The following is an 18,488-nucleotide window of genomic DNA, read 5'->3' as shown; positions in this document are numbered from 1 at the left end:
GGGAAAAATTAACAATAGAGCAGAAAAAAAAATGACTAGCTCTATATCTCTTAACAATGTATAAAAAATGCAATTGAATCAATTACCTAAATACAAAAAAATCATAAAAAGATGAAAAGAAAATAGAATGGTATATCCATAGCAATTCTTAGAGGAGAAAAAATATCAGGTAGATGATATAAATACTATTATATAGTTTTTACAAATGAAAAACCAATAAAATATAGAAGGAAAAGAAAAAGACCCACTAGTTTAGGAGGAAAATCTTTGCCATAAGTATTTCTTTATCATACAAAATATATTAGGAATTGTAAACAATTTATAAAAGTAAGATCTATTCCCCAGTAGATAAGTAGTCAAAGGAAATGAGCAATTCTCAAAACAGGAGACATGAATATACAACAACCATCTGAAAATTTATTCAAACAGCCTTATAATCTGAAAAAATAATTTTTCTAAACTCAGAAGTGCCGCCTTACCCCCATTAATTTGGCAAAGATTGGTGAGTTTTATTTTTTATTATTATCATTTTCTGAGGCAATGAGGGTTAAAAGTGACTTGCCCAGGGTCACCCAGCTATTAAGTGTCAAATGTCTGAATACGGATTTGAACTTGGGTCCTCCTGAATACAGGGCTGGTGCTTTATCCACTACACCTCCTAACTGCCCCCCCCGCCCCGGTTTTATTTTTAATGATAAAATTAAGTTCTGGAAGGGATATGAAGAAACAGACTACCACCCTGGGCTTTGATAGATGATTCTTGATGAGAATCAGATCTCCACCTCACTTCCCAGTGACTAGCTTCAAATCATGAAGCCATGAGCATACACTCTCTTCCCCTCTTCCAGCTTCCTTTTATATACAGTTTTCCTTCATTAGACTGTAAGCTCCTTAAAGGTATGAATGGAGTTTTTTTGTCTTGTTAGTGCAGTGTCTAGCACATGGTAAGCATTTAAATGTTTTATCTATCACATTGTTAGTGGAGATATGAATTGATATAAGCTTTTTGAAAAAACAGGAGTATTCATACCTATTGGCTTACTGGAGCTAGAGAATTATTGATAGGGGAGAAAGAATTATCATTACAAAAAAAAAAAAAAAAGACAACCAGAGGTTGGAGGTGGAAAGTCAAATGCATAATTCTGCCGATGTATATAATTCTGATCCAGTGTAGGATCCAAATAGTAGCTTTGATTATGAATCTTAGAGAGTCTTTTTCTTTTTCTTTTTTTTTTTTGTGGGGCAGTGAGGGTTAAGTGACTTGCCCAGGGTCACACAGCTAGTTAAGTGTCAAGTGTCTGAGTTTGGATTTGAACTCAGATCCTCCTGAATCCAGGGTGGGTGCTTTATCCACTGTGCCACCTAGCTGCCCCCAGTAGCTTTGATTGTGAAACCAGTGGCATATCTTCTAACCCTGGAAATGATAAATGAAGTGAGAAGAACATGTTGGTCTCCAGAAAGGAAATATACTAGGAAAGCTAACTCAATTTCAGTAGCAAGCTGTGGAAAACACCTGCTGTTTTCACACTTGTATCAACTACCTGCCTTGCCAAGAAATTGACAAGAGCCACCAATCTCAAACAGCAAAGCTACCAATCTTCAGATAATTAAACAATTACAAAACTGAGTATAAAAAAGGAGAGCCTCTAGGGTAGATGCGCCACTTATAAGAATGGAGACAATCAGAAGGCTCCTTTCTTTAGCCCTTCTAATTTCGTTATGTCTGGCAGAAACAAATTTGATGGAGCCTCAAGGTAAGGAAAAACACACACACACATACACACACATGCACACGTGTGCACACACACACAAACACACACACACACACAGGAGGCCTATGGGGGCTAAACCGCTCTGACCCTCAGGTTCTCTCATCTGTGAAAATGAAGAGAATGGGCTCTGAGGTCTTCCCGGCTCTGCCTTGCTGTGATTCCAAAACTCTAGGACTGAGGCTTCAGAGGCTCACACCTTTCTTTGAAAAAACAAAAGCACAAGCAGGGTTAGCCCCTTGTCAACTGCAAGATGATCTGGCCAACAACATAACTAGAAGCCTTTTTCATTATAAATACTTGGCTTTCAGCGGTAGGGTGTGTTTGCCACCCCCTTCTTCCCCTTTAACATATGGAAAGATCTTATGTATTTTCAACATATAAATGCTGGGAGTTGGAGATTAATTTCTAGATGGCACCAGTCCCTCTATCACTTTGGGTTTTATCAATGGGCATTTTTAAAAATGTGCTTGTATATAGTTCATTCTTCATTGTGTTAGGAAATGGGCAGCAGGGAATGACTCTAAATATTGTTCACTTCAGTAGGCTACCTGAGTTCTGAAAGTTTTGTCCCAATCAGGCAAATCGAGCTGTGGTGGCCACCTAAGAGAGATCCAAAAGGCTCTGATCCTGAACCCCAATGCCAATGAAAGCTGCACCTGGACAATACAAAGACCAGAAAATGAAACTCTCAGACTCATCTTTTCCCACTTTCAGTAAGTCACTAAGCCTCAATTTCTTCATCTGTATGGGGGGCAGGGGAATAATATCTGTTGTACCTAACTCTCAGGGTTCTTGTGAGACTTAAATGAAATAAGGAATGTTAAGCTCTTTACAAACATAAAGTGCTATATAAATGTTTACCAAAATATAATGTGTAATAGGGGAGGCTATGTGCCCCCTTTGCACTGGAGAAAGGGGGTGGGGAGAGAGAGCAAGAATAACATTAAATGTGTTGATTTCCATAGGAAATTGACAAAGTAGGATCATTGGTGCTACAAGCTCTTCACCTTCCATTTGAATACATTACACTAAACAAGATGGCAAGAAGGACAATCCCAATAGAACAGATATTTATTAAGCACTAGTTATGTGCAAATCATGTTGCTTGGTGCTAGAGATACAAAGACAAAAATGGAAACAATCCCTAAATTCTAACATTCAAACAGTAAGTGTGTATGTGCGGGGGTGCAATTTGAGAAGAGAGAGAGTTCTAAAAGCTAAGGGGATAAGAAAAGCTACCTGTTCAAAATGGCATCTGAGCTAGTCTACCTTGAAGAAGACTATGAATTCCAAGAAACAAAGATAGGGAGTATATTCCTAGGCAGAGAAAACAATCTATGCAAAGTCTTATAGGCAGGAGATATATTGCTGACTTAGGGGAGACAAAAATAAACTGATTTGGATGGAACATAAAATACAGGAAGGGAAGTGATATGAAATAAGTCTGGAAAAGTAAATTGGGGTTGTAAAGGACATGAAATGCCAAGTTAGAGACAAGATTAGAATGTAACCAAAAAAACAGTTTAAAAAGCTGAAGTTTGTGTTTTACAAGACTGCACGTGTATAACCTATCTCATATTGCTTATTGTCTTCAGGGACGGTAGAGGAGAGAGGGAGAGAATTTGGAACTCATTTTTTTAAATGTTAAAAATTGTTTTTACATGTAATTGGGAAAAAATAAAATCTAAAAAACAAGAAAGCTGAAGTTGAGACTTAAATTGCTTAAGCAATCAGGTAAAATCATTAAACATATATGCATATATATGAGTTTCTGTGGACATCTGTTCTAAAATTCTAAATTCACTGGAAAATTATTTCATTTCATTGAAAATTCAGCAAGCATATATTGACAATAGGTGCCTGCACTTTGTCTCCTCCCACTCTCTTAACTCCTTATATTCCAGCTTCTGGACTTACCATTACATCAAAACTGCTCTGGGGCAGCTAGGTGGTGTAGTGGATAAAGCACCGACCCTGGAGTCAGGAGTACCTGAGTTCAAATCCGGCCTCAGACAGTTGACACTTACTAGCTGTGTGACCCTGGGCAAGTCACTTAACCCCCATTGCCCTGCAAAAAACAAACAAACTGCTCCATCCAAAGTTATTAATGATCTCTTAGTTGCCAAATCCAATGGCTTTTTCTCAGACATCATTCTTCTCAATCTTTGCAGTCTTTGACACTACTGATCACTCTCTCCTTGACACTCTCTTTTCTCTCCATCTTTGGGACACCATTTTTTCCTGCTTCTCCTTATTGATCTGATGGTTCCTTCCATGTCTCTTTGTTGGATTCTCTTTCAGCTTAGATCATGCTCTTTAATCATAGGAATCCCTCAGTGTTCTACCCCCCACTCAGTAAACTCCAGGGGCTCCTTATCACCCCTAGGATCAAACACAAAATGCTGTTTGGCTCTTCATAACTTAGCCTCTCCTACCTTTCCAAACTTCTTACACCTTACTCCCCAACACATACCCTTTGATCCAGTGACACTGACCTCGTGGCTGCTTCATGAACAAGACACTCCATCCCTTGGCTCTGGGCATTCTCTCAGGCTGTCCACAATGCCTGGGACATTTTCCTCCACTCTAACTACTGACCTCCCTGACTTTCCTGAAGTCCCAACTAAAATCTCACCTTTACAGGAAGCCTTCCCCAAGCTCTCTTTAATCTAGGGCCTTCCCTCTGTTATTTCCTATTTATCCTAGGTATAGCTCACTTTGCATATTTGTTTGTCTGTTGCCTCCCCAAATAGATGGTAAGCTTCTTGAGGACAGGAACTTTTTTGCCTCTTTTTGTATCCCCAGTGCTTAGCATAGTGACTGGCACATAGCAAATGTTTAATAAATGTTTATTGATTGATTGATCAATTGATTCTGGGCTCTATTCCACCTCTGCTTCTTATTCCCTACATGATGTTGAACAAGTTTCTTAAAACTCTCTGGGCCTTGGAGCAGCTAGATGGCGCAGTGGATAGAGCACTGGCCCTGGAGTCAGGAGTACCTGAGTTCAAATCCGACCTCGGACACTTAACACTTACCAGCTGTGTGACCCTGGGCAAGTCACTTAACCCCAACTGCCTCACAAAAAAAAACAAAAAAAAACAAAAAAGCAAAAACTCTCTGGGCCTCAGTTTTTTCACTAGCAAAATAAAGCAGTTGATTTAGATGTTCTCTAAGATCCCTTCAAACTTTAGGTCCTTCAATGCTAAGATAAATACAATACTGGTCCCTCTAGTCAAGAGTTTACAATGTACTTAGGAGAGATAAGACATATAGACAGATAATTGTAGTACCAATCAAAATATGTGTACACAGGAGAAGTTTTTAAAAAGGACTCTGAAAGAACTTAGGAGGGAGGGAGTTCTTCTGTCTTGGCAGATCAAGGGAGTCTTTTTGTAATAGCAGATGCCTCAATTAGGCTGTATAGCACAGGTTAGATTTCAACAAATAGAGGGAGGGGAAAAGGTTTTCTGGGTTGAGGGACTAATATGAGCAAAGACATGAGGACACAAAAGGGCAAAGGACAGTTTGGTGAGTAACCCAGCTTGACAGTAGCACAGAGTATGTGAGGGGGAGTAATACAAGAAAAAGTCACCAGACTGTGACAGGCCTCACATGCCCCGCTTAGGGATTAGCCCCCAACAGTCAATGGGTGAACCATGGAAGGTTTGGGATAAGAAAGTGGCAGTATCAGAGCTGAGTCCTATGAATATTGCTTGGGTGACTATATAGGATATAAGATCAGGGAAAGAGCAGATGCAGGAAATAACAATCATTTCACAAGTGGTTTTTGCCCACAGGCTTGACCCAAGTTCAAGTTGTGAAGTTGAAAACATTAAAGTTTACGATGGTGCAACCACTGATATGCCTCTTCTTGGGAAAGTCTGCAGCAAAGTCGACTATGTCCCAGTATTTGAATCATCATCTAACAGCCTCACATTTCAGATCTCCACCAGCTCTTCAATAATTCAAAGAAGTGCCTTTGTTTTCTATTACTACTTTTCCTCAGAAAGGAGTAAGTTAGCACTAATCTAATGAGAGAAATTTAAAGAAATATACCTGTAAAGTTCAATAAAACTCTGAGCACAATGATCCAAAGTTTCAAGCTAGGGAGTCCTCAAATATGGCTTCAATGCAACAAACCTGTATTTTCAAACATTATATTGGGCACTATACTAGGCATTGGGGTTATAAACAACAACAAAATGATTACCCTCGATTTATAATCATTCATATATATGCATTTATAAATATACATATGTGTATATATGTATGTGGGTATTACATATATGTATAGGGACATGTGTATGTGCACATGCATTCAGGGGGCAGTATCAGGGTTGTGTCAGGGGCTGGCTGGCCTTGCATACAAGTCTTCCTAATTCTGAGGCTGACTCCCTGCTATACCACACTGCCACTCAAATACAAGTCCTATACAAACAAAATACCAAGTAATTGAGAAGACGAAAGGAATAGAGGTAGAGAGCCCTGAGTAAATGATTTCCCCTTCCCTATAATACTGGGTTCAATGTTGAGTTTTTGCTCCTTTGCAATTGCTACTGTCAAGTAGCTGAGGCAGTGCTGTCTGAGGGAAAGACTTTCTGTATCTTTGTAGTCATGTTTAAGAGGTGGCTGTGTCATTTACTGGAGATTTGACCTTGGACAAGGCTCTTTGCCTTTAACAGGGCAGTTTCCACATTTGTAAAAGGATAAAGACACAGGACTTTTGTGATTTCAAATGTTATCACCCATATTAAGTGTTTGTGCTATCTAATGCAAACTGTTATTGATACTGTAAAATTAAAGCTTGCATGCAGGGGCCTAAAACAAATCAGGTTTTCTTTCTCATAACCCACTGGGATACAAGGGAACTGGACAACTTCAAGATGAAACTAATGGTGGGGCCATGGCCAAATCACTTCATCTCTCTGTAGAGAGGAAAGGAATAATTCTTGTATAATCTAACTTCATGCAAATCAAGGTGCCCCAGTATTAAACCTGGTTAATATTTAACAAAGTAACTGACCTTGCTTGCATCTAAATTTATAGATTTAGTCCTTTAATTTGTTGTTTCAGGAATCGATAATTGTGGAGGCTACCTTGATTCTTTTGGGGGCTCCTTTACCAGTCCCAATTACCCAAGGCCACACCCAGAGTTTGCTTATTGTGTGTGGTACATACAAGTGGAGAAGGGCTACAAAATAAATCTAAACTTCAAAGAGATTTTGTAAGTATTATACCCTGCTTAACTTACATATCACTGTAGTTAGACAAAGCACAGTAAATCCTAGTTTCTTCTGTAGAAAGAGGTAGCAAATGAGATACTCAGGTTAATTCAATGATCTGGTAACAGGATTGTCTATTTTCAAGGAATTGGAATATAATGAAAACTGATACAATATCCATATATCATATACACAATATAGATATAGATTTGAAAATCATATTATATATATATATGTATGTGTGTGTGTGTGTGTGTGTGTGTGTGTGTATAAAATGTTGCTGTTCAGTTGTGTCCAACTCTGTGATCCCATTTGGTATTTTCTTGGCAAAAATACTTGAATGGTTTGCCATTTCCTTCTCCAGCTCACTTTACAGATGAAGAAACTGAAGCAAACAGGATTAAGCACTTTGCCCAGGGTCACACATCTAGTGTGAAGCCAAATTTGAACTCAGGTCTTCCTGACTCCAGGCCTGGCACTCTATCCAGTGTGCTTTGTTAGCTGCCCAAGCTATCAATAGTCATGTGAAAAAAGTGCTCTAAATCACTACTTATTGGAGAAAGGCAAATTAAAACAACTCTCAGGTACCACTTTACACTTACTAGATCGGCTAATATGACAGAAAAGGAAAATGGCAAATTTTGGAAGGGATGTAGAATAATTGGGACACTAATGAACTGTTAGTAGTGAACCAATCCAACCATTCTGGAGGGCAATTTGGAACTATGCCCACAGGGCTATAAAACTGTGCATAACCTTTGGTCCAGCAATACCACTACTAGAGCTGGGCTGGTCGTCTTGACTCTTGTCTTGCCACTGGATTCCAGTCACTCTGGAGGAGTAAGGCTTATGGCTTTGTGCAGCAACGCCTTACTTAAATCCAATTCACACACAAATCAAAATGTTACCCTTGTGATGTCACTGGTCCTCTTCAAGAACTAAGGACAAAACAACAACATACACACACAAACATATGGAGTCAGAGGATCTGAATTTGAATTCAATCTTCCTCCTCATTAGTAAGAGGAAGTATGACCTGTGTGACCTTGGGTAAATTCATTTAACTTCTATGGGCTTCAATTTTGTCACCTGTAAAATGAAGGGGTCGTGATCTCCAATGCTCAATAAATATCTATAGTTATGTTATAATCCTGTGAGCCTATGAGTCTATTGTTAAAAATTCACAAGGCATCATCATTAGCAAGCAGCAAGACTAATCTAGCTCCTGGCTTTGAAACCTAGAAGCTGTGTACCTACAGAGCAAGTCCCCTTCATCTTTCTAAATCATAAGTGTCCTCATTTGTGAAATGATGATAACATTTGTATCTCTAACTCTACAGCGTTGTTATAGGTAAGTACTTTGTAATCTAGAAAGTGTTTGTGTAAGTGTACATTACTATCATTTAGTTTTGGAAAATCAATACCCATTGAAGAAACATTCTAATCATTTGAGCTTTGTGGTTGTTGAGATTGTGGGATCTATAATTGCAGTTTACACCCTGAAAATCTATTCATCACATTTCTCTGATTCTCTAGCTTAGAAATAGATGACAACTGCAGATTTGATTTTGTTGCTGTTTATGATGGTCCCTCCACAAATTCTGGCTTACTTGGACAAGTGTGCGGTCGGATCACACCGACCTTTCAATCTTCTTCAAACACTCTGACAGTTGTACTCTCTACGGATTATGCCAATTCCTACCGAGGCTTCTCTGCTTCCTATACTCCAGTTTATGAAAAAGAGGTCAACAGTAGTAAGTCAGAGTCCATGTTCTCTTCTTGGTTTTTAATAATAAGTACATAATACATATTTTGCAATATACTTGGCATTGTGGTAGAAACAAAGACCAACAATGAATGGTTCCTGTCTTTACATTCTAGAATCAAATATGTTCTATCCTTAATGGCTTATAATTTTCCACTGTTATCACACCAGAGATACAAGGCTTCATTTCAAGCTCAGAAGAAGGTGTTCTTTAGTGTCATGGATTCCTTTGGCAATCTGGTCAAATCTATGGGCCCTTTCTCAGAATGATGTTTTTAATTGCATAAAATTAGATACATAGGATTACAAAAGGAACCAATTACACTGAAATAGTTGTCAAAATATATATTTTTTAAAACTTACAGATCCCAGGTTAAGAACCCTAAAGTCTGGGGATCAAATTTGTCTCTTTAGCCATCTTCCTACAAATCAATATTTTCTATCCTTCAGCAGTGGGAGAAGTAAATGGAATAGAGTGAAAACAAGATACTCCCCACTTCCTGATCGAACTAGATTCCTTCAGAGTTGTGCCCTATATTTTTCCTTTCTTTTTCTTTTCTCTTCTTCTTTTCTTTTCTTTTTTTTTTTTTTTTTTGGCTGGGGCAATGAGGGTTAAGTGACTTGCCCAGGGTCACACAGCTAGTGTCAAGTGTCTGATGTTGGATTTGAATTCAGGTCCTCCCAAATCCAGGGCTGGTGCTTTATCTACTGTGCCACCTAGCTGCCCCTGTGCCCTATTTTTAGTAACTCATAATCCAAATTGAATTGAATATCAATAAGCAGTCTCTAGTCTGGGAACTGATTGTTAATTATTTTGGAATAAGCAGTATTCTGTAATTAATAAATTTTGAAACATCAAATATATAAAGACATTTCTAACATAACCCATATGTGTCCTAAAGCCAAGGTCTTAAAATACGTCAGTATTTCTTTATGGCTTAAAAGTAGACCATCTGGAAGTTTACAATTATAAATATTAGCCTCACATATTCTAATGTATAACCTCAAGTTCTTAAGCACAGAGAGAATGCTGGTAACTTTATGCTCTCTCTCTCATATTCACAATCTGAGGCAAAATGCCTTTCAGCAGTTCACTTGGACAGATATTTCTTTCTGACAGAGCTTTATGAAAACCAGCAGGCCCCAACTTGCATAAAGCATAACTGTGTCCTCTTTTCATTGGTAGCATCCTTGAGTTGCTCTTCTGACCAAATGACAGCTATCATAAGCAAATCCTATCTGCAGTCGCTTCACTATGATGAGAATAATTTACAACTGAATGATCCACTCTGCAAACCAAGAATATCAAATGTTTTGGAATTTTCTATCCCTCTGAATAAATGTGGTACAACTAAACAGGTAAACTGTGACAATGACGTGTACTGAATGTAAGTGATCCCCAAAGTGATGCATGCATCATCAAGGTAATTGAAGAATTGAAGGATGATACTTTATTATCATTCCGTAAAGTTTAATAACTATGCTTAAAAAATAAACCAATGATGTTTAAACATCAAAGGATACAAAGTTTAATAGTCTAATGAGAATTTATACATGTGATATTATATTAGCAATCTTCTAAATGTAGGATACATCTGCTCAGAAAAGTTCAAAGCACCTTCTACCATACTGTCATTGATCTTTCAGCCATAATTATAAAATGATAAAGATGTTGTCCTATTCATTCAGGCACTATTAGGTATTGGAGTTACAAAGACAAAAATGAAACAGTCCCTAATCTCAAAGAGCTTACTTTTGCCTGAAAGAGTACATAGAGAGATAAGTCAAAATGAAGTATGTGCAAAATAATATCAAGGAAAGAGCATTAACTCGGTTGGGCAAGGCTTTGTGAAGGATGTGGTGCTTACACTGTAAATGTATATAAAGAAGGAGGGAGAAAGGAAGCAAGCATTTATTAAGCACCTACTGTGTGCTGGGCACATGATCCTCACAACAACCCTGGGGAGGTATGTTATTCTCCCCATTTTAGAGTTGGGGAACCTTGAGGCAAACCAAAATTGAATGACTTATCCTGGATCACAGAGCTAGCCATTTTTTAACTCAGTGTGATGCCACGGAAAGAATGCTAGACTTGGAGTCAGTAGTTATGGGTTCAAGTTCTGGCTCTGATACTTAATATTTACAGCACCATCACCAAGTAACTTGTCTGAATCAGTTTCTTCATTTGCATCTGCCAAATCTACCTCGTGTGGCCATAAGGTCAGATAGGGTAATGGACTTGAGAAGGCTCTACAGAATGTAAAATAATACACAAATATAAATAGTATTATTAAAGTTTCTTGGCCAAGGTAACATGACCAGCATCTGAATTTAGAAATGTGTTCAGATTTCCAATCCAGCCACTCCTATCCACCAGGTCTGGAGTTCTTCAAATTTCCTGGCCTGTAGCATGACATGAGCTCTCACCATACTAGGGAGAAAAACAAAACAAAAATAAAACAACTAAAATCCTCACCAGGCCGAAAAGGAAGAATGATGTTACAGAGACTGTAAAAATAAGAATCAAGTTAATTGGTACTAGAAACAATGGTAGCTTTTGTGCTGTCAGCGTTTATGTGACACAGACAATAAACATATGGGACTAGAAGAATCCGTGAGGGTTACTTACTAGTGGATTACTCAGGCAGTATTTCTTTGTTCACTGTGTGTAATAAACACGCTATCCAGTATTCATTGATCAAATTGGCAATATAGTTATGTCCACTGAAGAAAATTGAGTAATGTTCATTATTTAACCTATTTAATTCTTTGCCATTATTCTTTCGCATTGCCCCAGTATTTTCAGATGCAAAAATATTTGATTTGTATTGTACTTTGTACTTAAGTAGAATTTTTAATCCAAGGTTTCTCTGTTAGTTTTTAAATGAGGGTTTTGTCTATTTTCAGACATTTTTTGTGCTTCTGGATTAGTGATGCAATTGTTACATAAAATGTTACTTGCATCTGGTCCTACAGGTCAAAGATCACACCATTACTTACACAAACACCATCACTGTTACTAACTCTTCTGCGGTGATCACTCGTCAGAAACATGTCCAATTTATTTTGAAATGTGAGATGGAAAACAATTCTACTGCAGAAATAATGTATATAACAGAAGATGACATAATTAAAAGTATGAGTGCTGTGGGGAAATTTAATATAAGTATGGCTTTTTATGAGTCAGAATCCTTCAACAATCCTTTACTCAGCTCACCATACTATGTGGATTTGAACCAAACACTCTTTGTTCAAGTCAGTCTTCATGTGTCAGATCCGAATCTAGTAGTATTCCTTGATACCTGTACAGCATCTCCCACATCTGACTTGGCCCCACCGACGTATGACCTAATCACAAGTGGGTATGTACTTATACAATCATATTTAGCAAGAGCATTGTTATTTTCTTAGAATTTAGTGGCATATTTTAAAATTATATATATTTCCCAGTGTCCTTTCTCTCCTGTTCTCAGAAAGCTACCCAATGGGAATTTTTTTAAAATAGGAAAAAAACTCAGCAAAGCCAATCAGCCAACTACAACATTTAAAAAAAAAAATTCAGTGTTCCACACTGCAAAGTATACCTTCTCATCTCTTTACTTTTGGGTCGAGCTTGATCCTTATAATTTTGCAACAACAAAGTAATAAAAAATAAATACTAAAAAAATAGAATGCCCAAGATGAGCATTTTTCATATGTACTAAAAACATTTAATAAATCATTATTGCATATTAACAAAAATAAAGCTTAAAATACAACTCCTTGATTTGAACCTGAAAGGTTAAAAAAATTGAATAGGAAATTATTTTGATCAAAATTATTTTGTTGTTAAAAATGTGAAATTTATGATTTTTAATTCATTTTATATAACAGTTAACATTATCTAAGGGGTCACTCAAGATAAAATAATTCCATTTGGATCCTCTATTCTTTAAAGTTTGGGGATCTCTACACAGGATCTTTGCTGGTAGAAATAGATTTGTTCTTAGTATTGTTTTATGCTAGTTTAACTTTAGCTTCTCTTCTAAACTGTGTATGTTCACTATAAACTCAGTAATTAGTCTAAACTCTTTGGTCAATTTCTGAAAACAGCCTATCCTTTCAAAATATTATACTATTAACATATCTCCACAAAGTACCACTCTAGGGCTTCACTGAGACGAGATGACCCTGGGTTCTCAAAGGCAATGCCAATGGAATGAAAAGTCTGGCAGGTTTCACCACACTGGTGGCTTCAAATATGGCATTACTAACATATTTAGTCTGCATTCTAGGAACAAGTCTATTTAAATATGAAGAATATAATCAGTAGGCTGACTACCCAGTGATGAATTCTTTGATCAAAAAAACTAAAATAACTTTCTGTCCTACGTAGCTAGCCACTTGTGCAGTGACAATGACTGAGTGGGAGAAAGAGGTGGCAGGCATTTTTAATAAACTTATTTGTGGATTTTCTAAATGAAAGATTCTATCAAATGACCAACACGAGGTCATATTACTTAAGAAAATGAATCGTGTCAATCTACAAATGAAACCAATAGACAAAAGGAAGATACAGCTATATGGAAGGATGGCCCATAGGTTCTTCTAAGAGGAAGATAAAGGAGATGACAAAGTTGGTTTTCTCATACATCTTTAAAGGGGGCAAGAAGCATCATTTTATGGGATATGTCATCATCTGATATTGTAGTGCTGATATTCACAAAGAGATCACCTTAAATTGAGGGGCAGCTAGGTGACACAGTGGATAGAGCACTGACCCAGGATTCAGGAGTTCCTGAGTTCAAATCCGGCCTCAGGCATTTGACATTTACTGGCTGTGTGACCCTGGGCAAGTCACTTAACTCCACTTGCCTCACCCAAAAAAAAAAATTCAGGTTGGTTATCAACATCTGTTGTAGACTATGAGGAAGTTGAGGACTACAAAGAACTCAATAGAACCTTCCAAATTACATCAACATGTACTTTGCTACTTGTCAACTTAAATACAAAAGTTGTTTGTTCTTTGTTCCCAAAGGGGACCATGACATCAGGGTGATGTCCTCCAGAACCATCTGGGTACAGTGGCAAGACATACATCAGGATGACTGGAGATGGCCCCGGATGTTTAAGGCAATTTGGGTTAAGTGACTTGCCCAGGGTCACATAGCTAGTATCTTAGGTTAGATTTGAACTCAGGGCCTCCCAACTTCAAGGCCAGTGCTCTATTCACTGAGCCACCTAGCTGCTCCTAAATGCAAATGCAAAAGAAATCATAGAGGAGAATGGCAAAAAATGTTGAAAAATATAGTTTGAGAGTAAGGAAAAAAAGTCAAAGGATTATACATAATACAGATGCCTCATACTTGTATCTTGTTGGTATGCTCCTTGAGAAAATTGGAAGGTGCTGGACATAGCAAGTGCCAAATAATGTATTACAAAATGAAACCGATTCCATTTTAACAGATAGGAAGTCATGAATGATATGGACGTTATTCCCAAATAAGTTTTTTTGAATACTGTCAGACCTCCAACTTGTTAGAACAAAGAACAAAATAATAAAACTAGAATAAAAATTCTTTAAAGTATCCAGTTAAAACTGCTCACATCTATTTAAGCAAGCTGTTGATGCTCCCTAAGTGGGAAATTGGTGGAGGAAAGGACATTGGCAGGCTTCGACCATTTCCAAAAGAAGCTGATGTAAATCAGTCACCACAACAAGGAATCTCAAAGAGCCTAGAAGCCTCCTTGACCAACAAACATTTGATCTTCTTATCAAGCAAAGATGTGGCAGCCAAAGATAGCACCAGTTTAGTGTCAACTGGCCTATAAAAATTTTCAGAAGATGATGAAGAGCACAAGTGGTATTTTGACTCATAAAATGACAAACAACACAGAAAAAAAAAACTAGTTTAAAGTAAACTTGGTGAGAGATCCAACTAAGCAGTCATTCCATTTAGGAATAAAATGAGGGTAGAGAAAAAATTTTTTTTAGCAAATCATTTTCCCATCAAAAACAATTGAGCTGGGGCAGCTAGGTGGCGCAGTGGATAGAGCACTGGCCCTGGAGTCAGGAGGACCTGAGTTCAAATCCAGCCTTAGACACTTGACACTTACTAGCTGTGTGATCCTGGGCAAGTCACTTAACCCCACTTGCCTCACCAAAAATAAAATAAAATAAACCCCCAAACCAAACAATTGAGCCACTCCATCAAACTCTTATTGGTACATTCCCAAATGCACTGCATGAGGAAATAAAAAACAGCAGGGAATGCATAGAAAGCAAATGAAATAGATCAAATGAACCCAGAGTCAGTTCAAGAAGCATTTATTAAGTGCCTATTATGTGCATAATTTTGTGCTAAGCATATAACAGGTCTGAGTTGAAGGTAATGGTTTTAAGCCACTGAAGGTCAAATTTTCAAGCTATCTGAAAAAGGGAAAGAACACAGAAGCAATGAGATCACAGACATAATTAAAATACCATTGTCATTGCAGGATGAAGTGCTTTCCCCCCTAAAAGTGGCAATAATTTCACACTGAACCTTCTACGTTCTTGTTCATTCCTCTTTTTTGACTAGCAGTACACAAGGGAAAAGATCTAAGTACAGGGGTAGCCGATCTTCTCTGAGTTCATAAAACTCCAAAGCTGAAAAGGACCTTCACTGAACTCATGACTTTGGTTTATCATATTGGCATTCTGACAAATAGCTAGTTAATGTGAACTACTTATTCTCTGTTTAATTCTACATTCCCAAATCTTGTTTTACTTGGGAATTGAGGAAAGGTTGGGAACTAGGCCAATGAGAAAATTGTGATCTGTAACCAATATTTGAGTTAAAATCGTATTTTAACTTCTCTATAAATTCTGTTACAGATGTAGTAAAGATGATACTTGTAAGACCTATCCCCCATCCGGGCACTATGGAAGATTTCAATTCAGTGCTTTTAAGTTCTTGAGAAGGCTTGGATCTGTTTATCTCCAATGTAAAGTTTTGATTTGTGAAAGTAATGACCCAGAATCTCGATGTAATCAAGGTTGTGTCTCTAGAAGAAAACGATCTATTTCTTCATATAAATGGAAGACAGAATCAGTCATAGGTCCTATTCGTTTGAAGACAGACAATATTGCAAGTAGCAATTCAGGTAAGCAACATGCTATTTATGAAGTAGGGAATCAAAAGGGAGAAGAAAATATTCAAGTACTGTCACTCTTACAGCATGTAAATTTCAAGCTTAAAGGTTTTAGAGAGAAATATTTTGACCAAGACCTAAATGAGTTATCAATGGTTTTATTTTCAAAATGTTAAGAAATTTTTTAACTATTTTTTTCTATTTGCTAATTACTAACAAAGATATCAAAATGTTTTAAACATTCCATCACAATGTCCATATGATTTTAATTAAATTTGTAGTATTTCAATTGCATATTTGAATCTTCCACTAAAATGCCATTCTGCTACCTTCCCAAGGAGTAGAGGTATGCCTAGGTCCTTGAAGGCTCTTCTGGTGGAACATAAATTCTAACAGTTTCTACCAGACCAAAAAAAATTTTTAAAGGCTTTGACTAAGTATTGTCTTAGGGCCAATTTCATATTCTGTTCCAAACTGCTTAGGAATCAGAATCTGTAAGGCCTTGAAAATGTGTGGCTTGAGCATTTTTTTTAAAAGGAAAAACAAACTATCTTTGAAGATAAAACTATGTTTTATCATTAAAAGTCTAGGGAAAAGTAATCTTGAAAGAAATGAACTTGGCATGTCACCATAGTAAAAAGTACACAAAACTTGGAGAAGGCCAATCCTAACTCTGACACTTTAAGCTGTTTTAACATCAGTTACCTCATCTGTAAAATGAGGAGAGCAATCCATGTTCTACCTACCTTTGAGAAGTGTTCCAAGAACCAAATGATATAATGCATGTAAAAATCCTTTGTAAATAGTGTCAAATAATCTAAATTATGAATGCCATGTGTCAAAGTTCACGATCTCAGCTGGCCATCAATTTCTTCTTATCTAGTCAAATTTTTAAACATATACCATAAGGGGCAGCTGGGTGGCACAGTGGATAGAGCATTGGCCCTGGAGTCAGGAGTACCTGAGATCAAACCTGGCCTCAGACACTTAACACTTACTAGCTGTGTGACCCTGGGCAAGTCACTTAACCTCAATTGCTTCACTTTTAAAAAAATAATAAAAAATTAAAAAAATAAACATACACCATAGAATATGTTAAGAACATATTCACTGGGGGGCAGCTAGGTGGCGCAGTGGATAAAGCACTGGCCCTGGATTCAGGAGGACCTGAGTTCAAATCCAACCTCATTGCCCCACAAAGCGGGGGGGGGGGGGGGGGGAGACGGAGGACATATTCACTGGAAATATTTAAATCACATGATTGCAAAGTTGTTTGATATTAATTTGAAATTAAAATTAGGTATAGAAATTATCCTGTTTGCATTTCAAAGAAAGCTAATAAACTAGATGCTTATAAAATTGACTTCCTACATCAAATCATTTAATTACCATTAACTAGCACTGTTTTCATTTCAAAATTATGCTTGAATTCCATGAGTCCAATTTCACATCTGTATTCAAAGTTCAATGAAGGGGCAGCTAGGTGGCACAATGGATAGAGCACTGGCCCTGGATTCAGGACTTGAGTTCAAATCCAGCCTCAGACACTTAACACTTGCTAGCTATGTGACCCTGGGCAAGTCACTTAACCCCAATTGCCTCACCAAAACAAAAAGTTCAATGAATTCCATATGAAAAAATTTCATTCAATACATTTGAAGTATGAAGAGAAAGCTAATTTTCAAATTTGCCCACTCTTCTTCCCGTTTACAATAGTTGCCATTAAGTTATCATATATATATATATATATATATATATATATATATATATGTGTGTGTGTGTGTGTGTGTGTGTGTATTTATGTAACTATATATGGATATATGTGTGGATATTGTTGTTCAGTCATTTTCAGCCATGTCCAACTCTTCGTGACCCTACTTGGGGTTTTCTTAGCAAAGATACTGGAATGGTCTATCATTTCCTTCTCTTACCTCATTTTTATAGACGAGGAAACGGAGGTTAAGTGACTTGCCTAGGGTTACACAGATAGTAAGTGTCTGAGATTGGTTTGAACTCAGTCTTCCTGACTTCAGGCCTGACACTCTTTGCACCATGGCACCACCTAACTGCCCTATATGTATGGATATGTGTATATACACATATCCATACACATATACTCATATATGTATATAAATGTGTGTATATATACTATGTATGTATACATGCATGCACATGTACGAATCTAACATTTATATGCTATCACCCTTGCTGGAAAAAGTCTAACTCTGCTGAGTAATTTACTATGCCAAAAAAAACCTTTTTCTTTTTCTGGATCTGATGTCTTTTTTTTCTAACGAAAGAATTTCAGAATCAAGTCCATGTAGAAGAAAGTCAACAGGCTTGGCCTTTCAGCAGTTTATATCTTTCCTTTATGGTACTGGCTCTGAATGTGGTGATCGTGGCAGCAATGCTAGTGAGACAGTACAGAACTCGTGGAAGAGAATGCCAATACCAGAAGCTACAGAGCTACTGACAGAAGTATCCAGGACCAAGTGAGAAACGTTTCGCCAAAACACCTAATAACATGTTGTTTTAGCGTTGGATGGTTAATACTGGGAAGTTCAAAAATAAATCTGAAGGGAACCTAATAAAACCAAAAAATCCCTACAATAT

General features: G+C 37.3%; 1 protein-coding gene across 2 annotated transcripts; it reads left to right on the top strand.

The window, feature by feature from the left end:
- Nucleotides 1-1,669: 1,669 nt before the first annotated feature.
- On the top strand, nucleotides 1,670-18,485 carry CUZD1 (CUB and zona pellucida like domains 1). 2 transcript variants are annotated; one of them, XM_043986673.1, is made up of 9 exons: nucleotides 1,673-1,754; nucleotides 2,350-2,485; nucleotides 5,573-5,787; nucleotides 6,849-6,999; nucleotides 8,534-8,751; nucleotides 9,949-10,121; nucleotides 11,739-12,124; nucleotides 15,619-15,887; nucleotides 18,176-18,485. In XM_043986673.1, the coding sequence occupies exons 1-9, from the start codon at nucleotides 1,673-1,675 to the stop codon at nucleotides 18,346-18,348; spliced, it is 1,803 nt and encodes a 600-aa protein (XP_043842608.1). In that variant the 3' UTR covers nucleotides 18,349-18,485. The 2 variants fall into 2 exon arrangements, with proteins under 2 accessions (XP_043842609.1, XP_043842608.1); XM_043986674.1 differs by lacking the exon at nucleotides 5,573-5,787 and having other exon boundaries at nucleotides 1,670-1,754.
- Nucleotides 18,486-18,488: the final 3 nt, after the last annotated feature.

Source organism: Dromiciops gliroides, chromosome 2, assembly GCF_019393635.1.
Source record: "Dromiciops gliroides isolate mDroGli1 chromosome 2, mDroGli1.pri, whole genome shotgun sequence".
In the NCBI taxonomy this organism is placed as follows: Eukaryota; Metazoa; Chordata; class Mammalia; order Microbiotheria; family Microbiotheriidae; genus Dromiciops; species Dromiciops gliroides.
Note: the sequence above shows the minus strand (reverse complement) of the source record. Positions and strands in the feature narration are given on the sequence as shown.

Coding starts and splice junctions, on each gene's coding strand:
- CUZD1 (XM_043986673.1), top strand. CDS start 1,673: ATGGAGACAATCAGAAGGCTCCTTTCTTTAGCCCTTCTAATTTCGTTA. Junction 2,486..5,572: donor CTCATCTTTTCCCACTTTCA/GTAAGTCACTAA, acceptor TTTTGCCCACAG/GCTTGACCCAAGTTCAAGTT. Junction 5,788..6,848: donor CTACTTTTCCTCAGAAAGGA/GTAAGTTAGCAC, acceptor TTGTTGTTTCAG/GAATCGATAATTGTGGAGGC.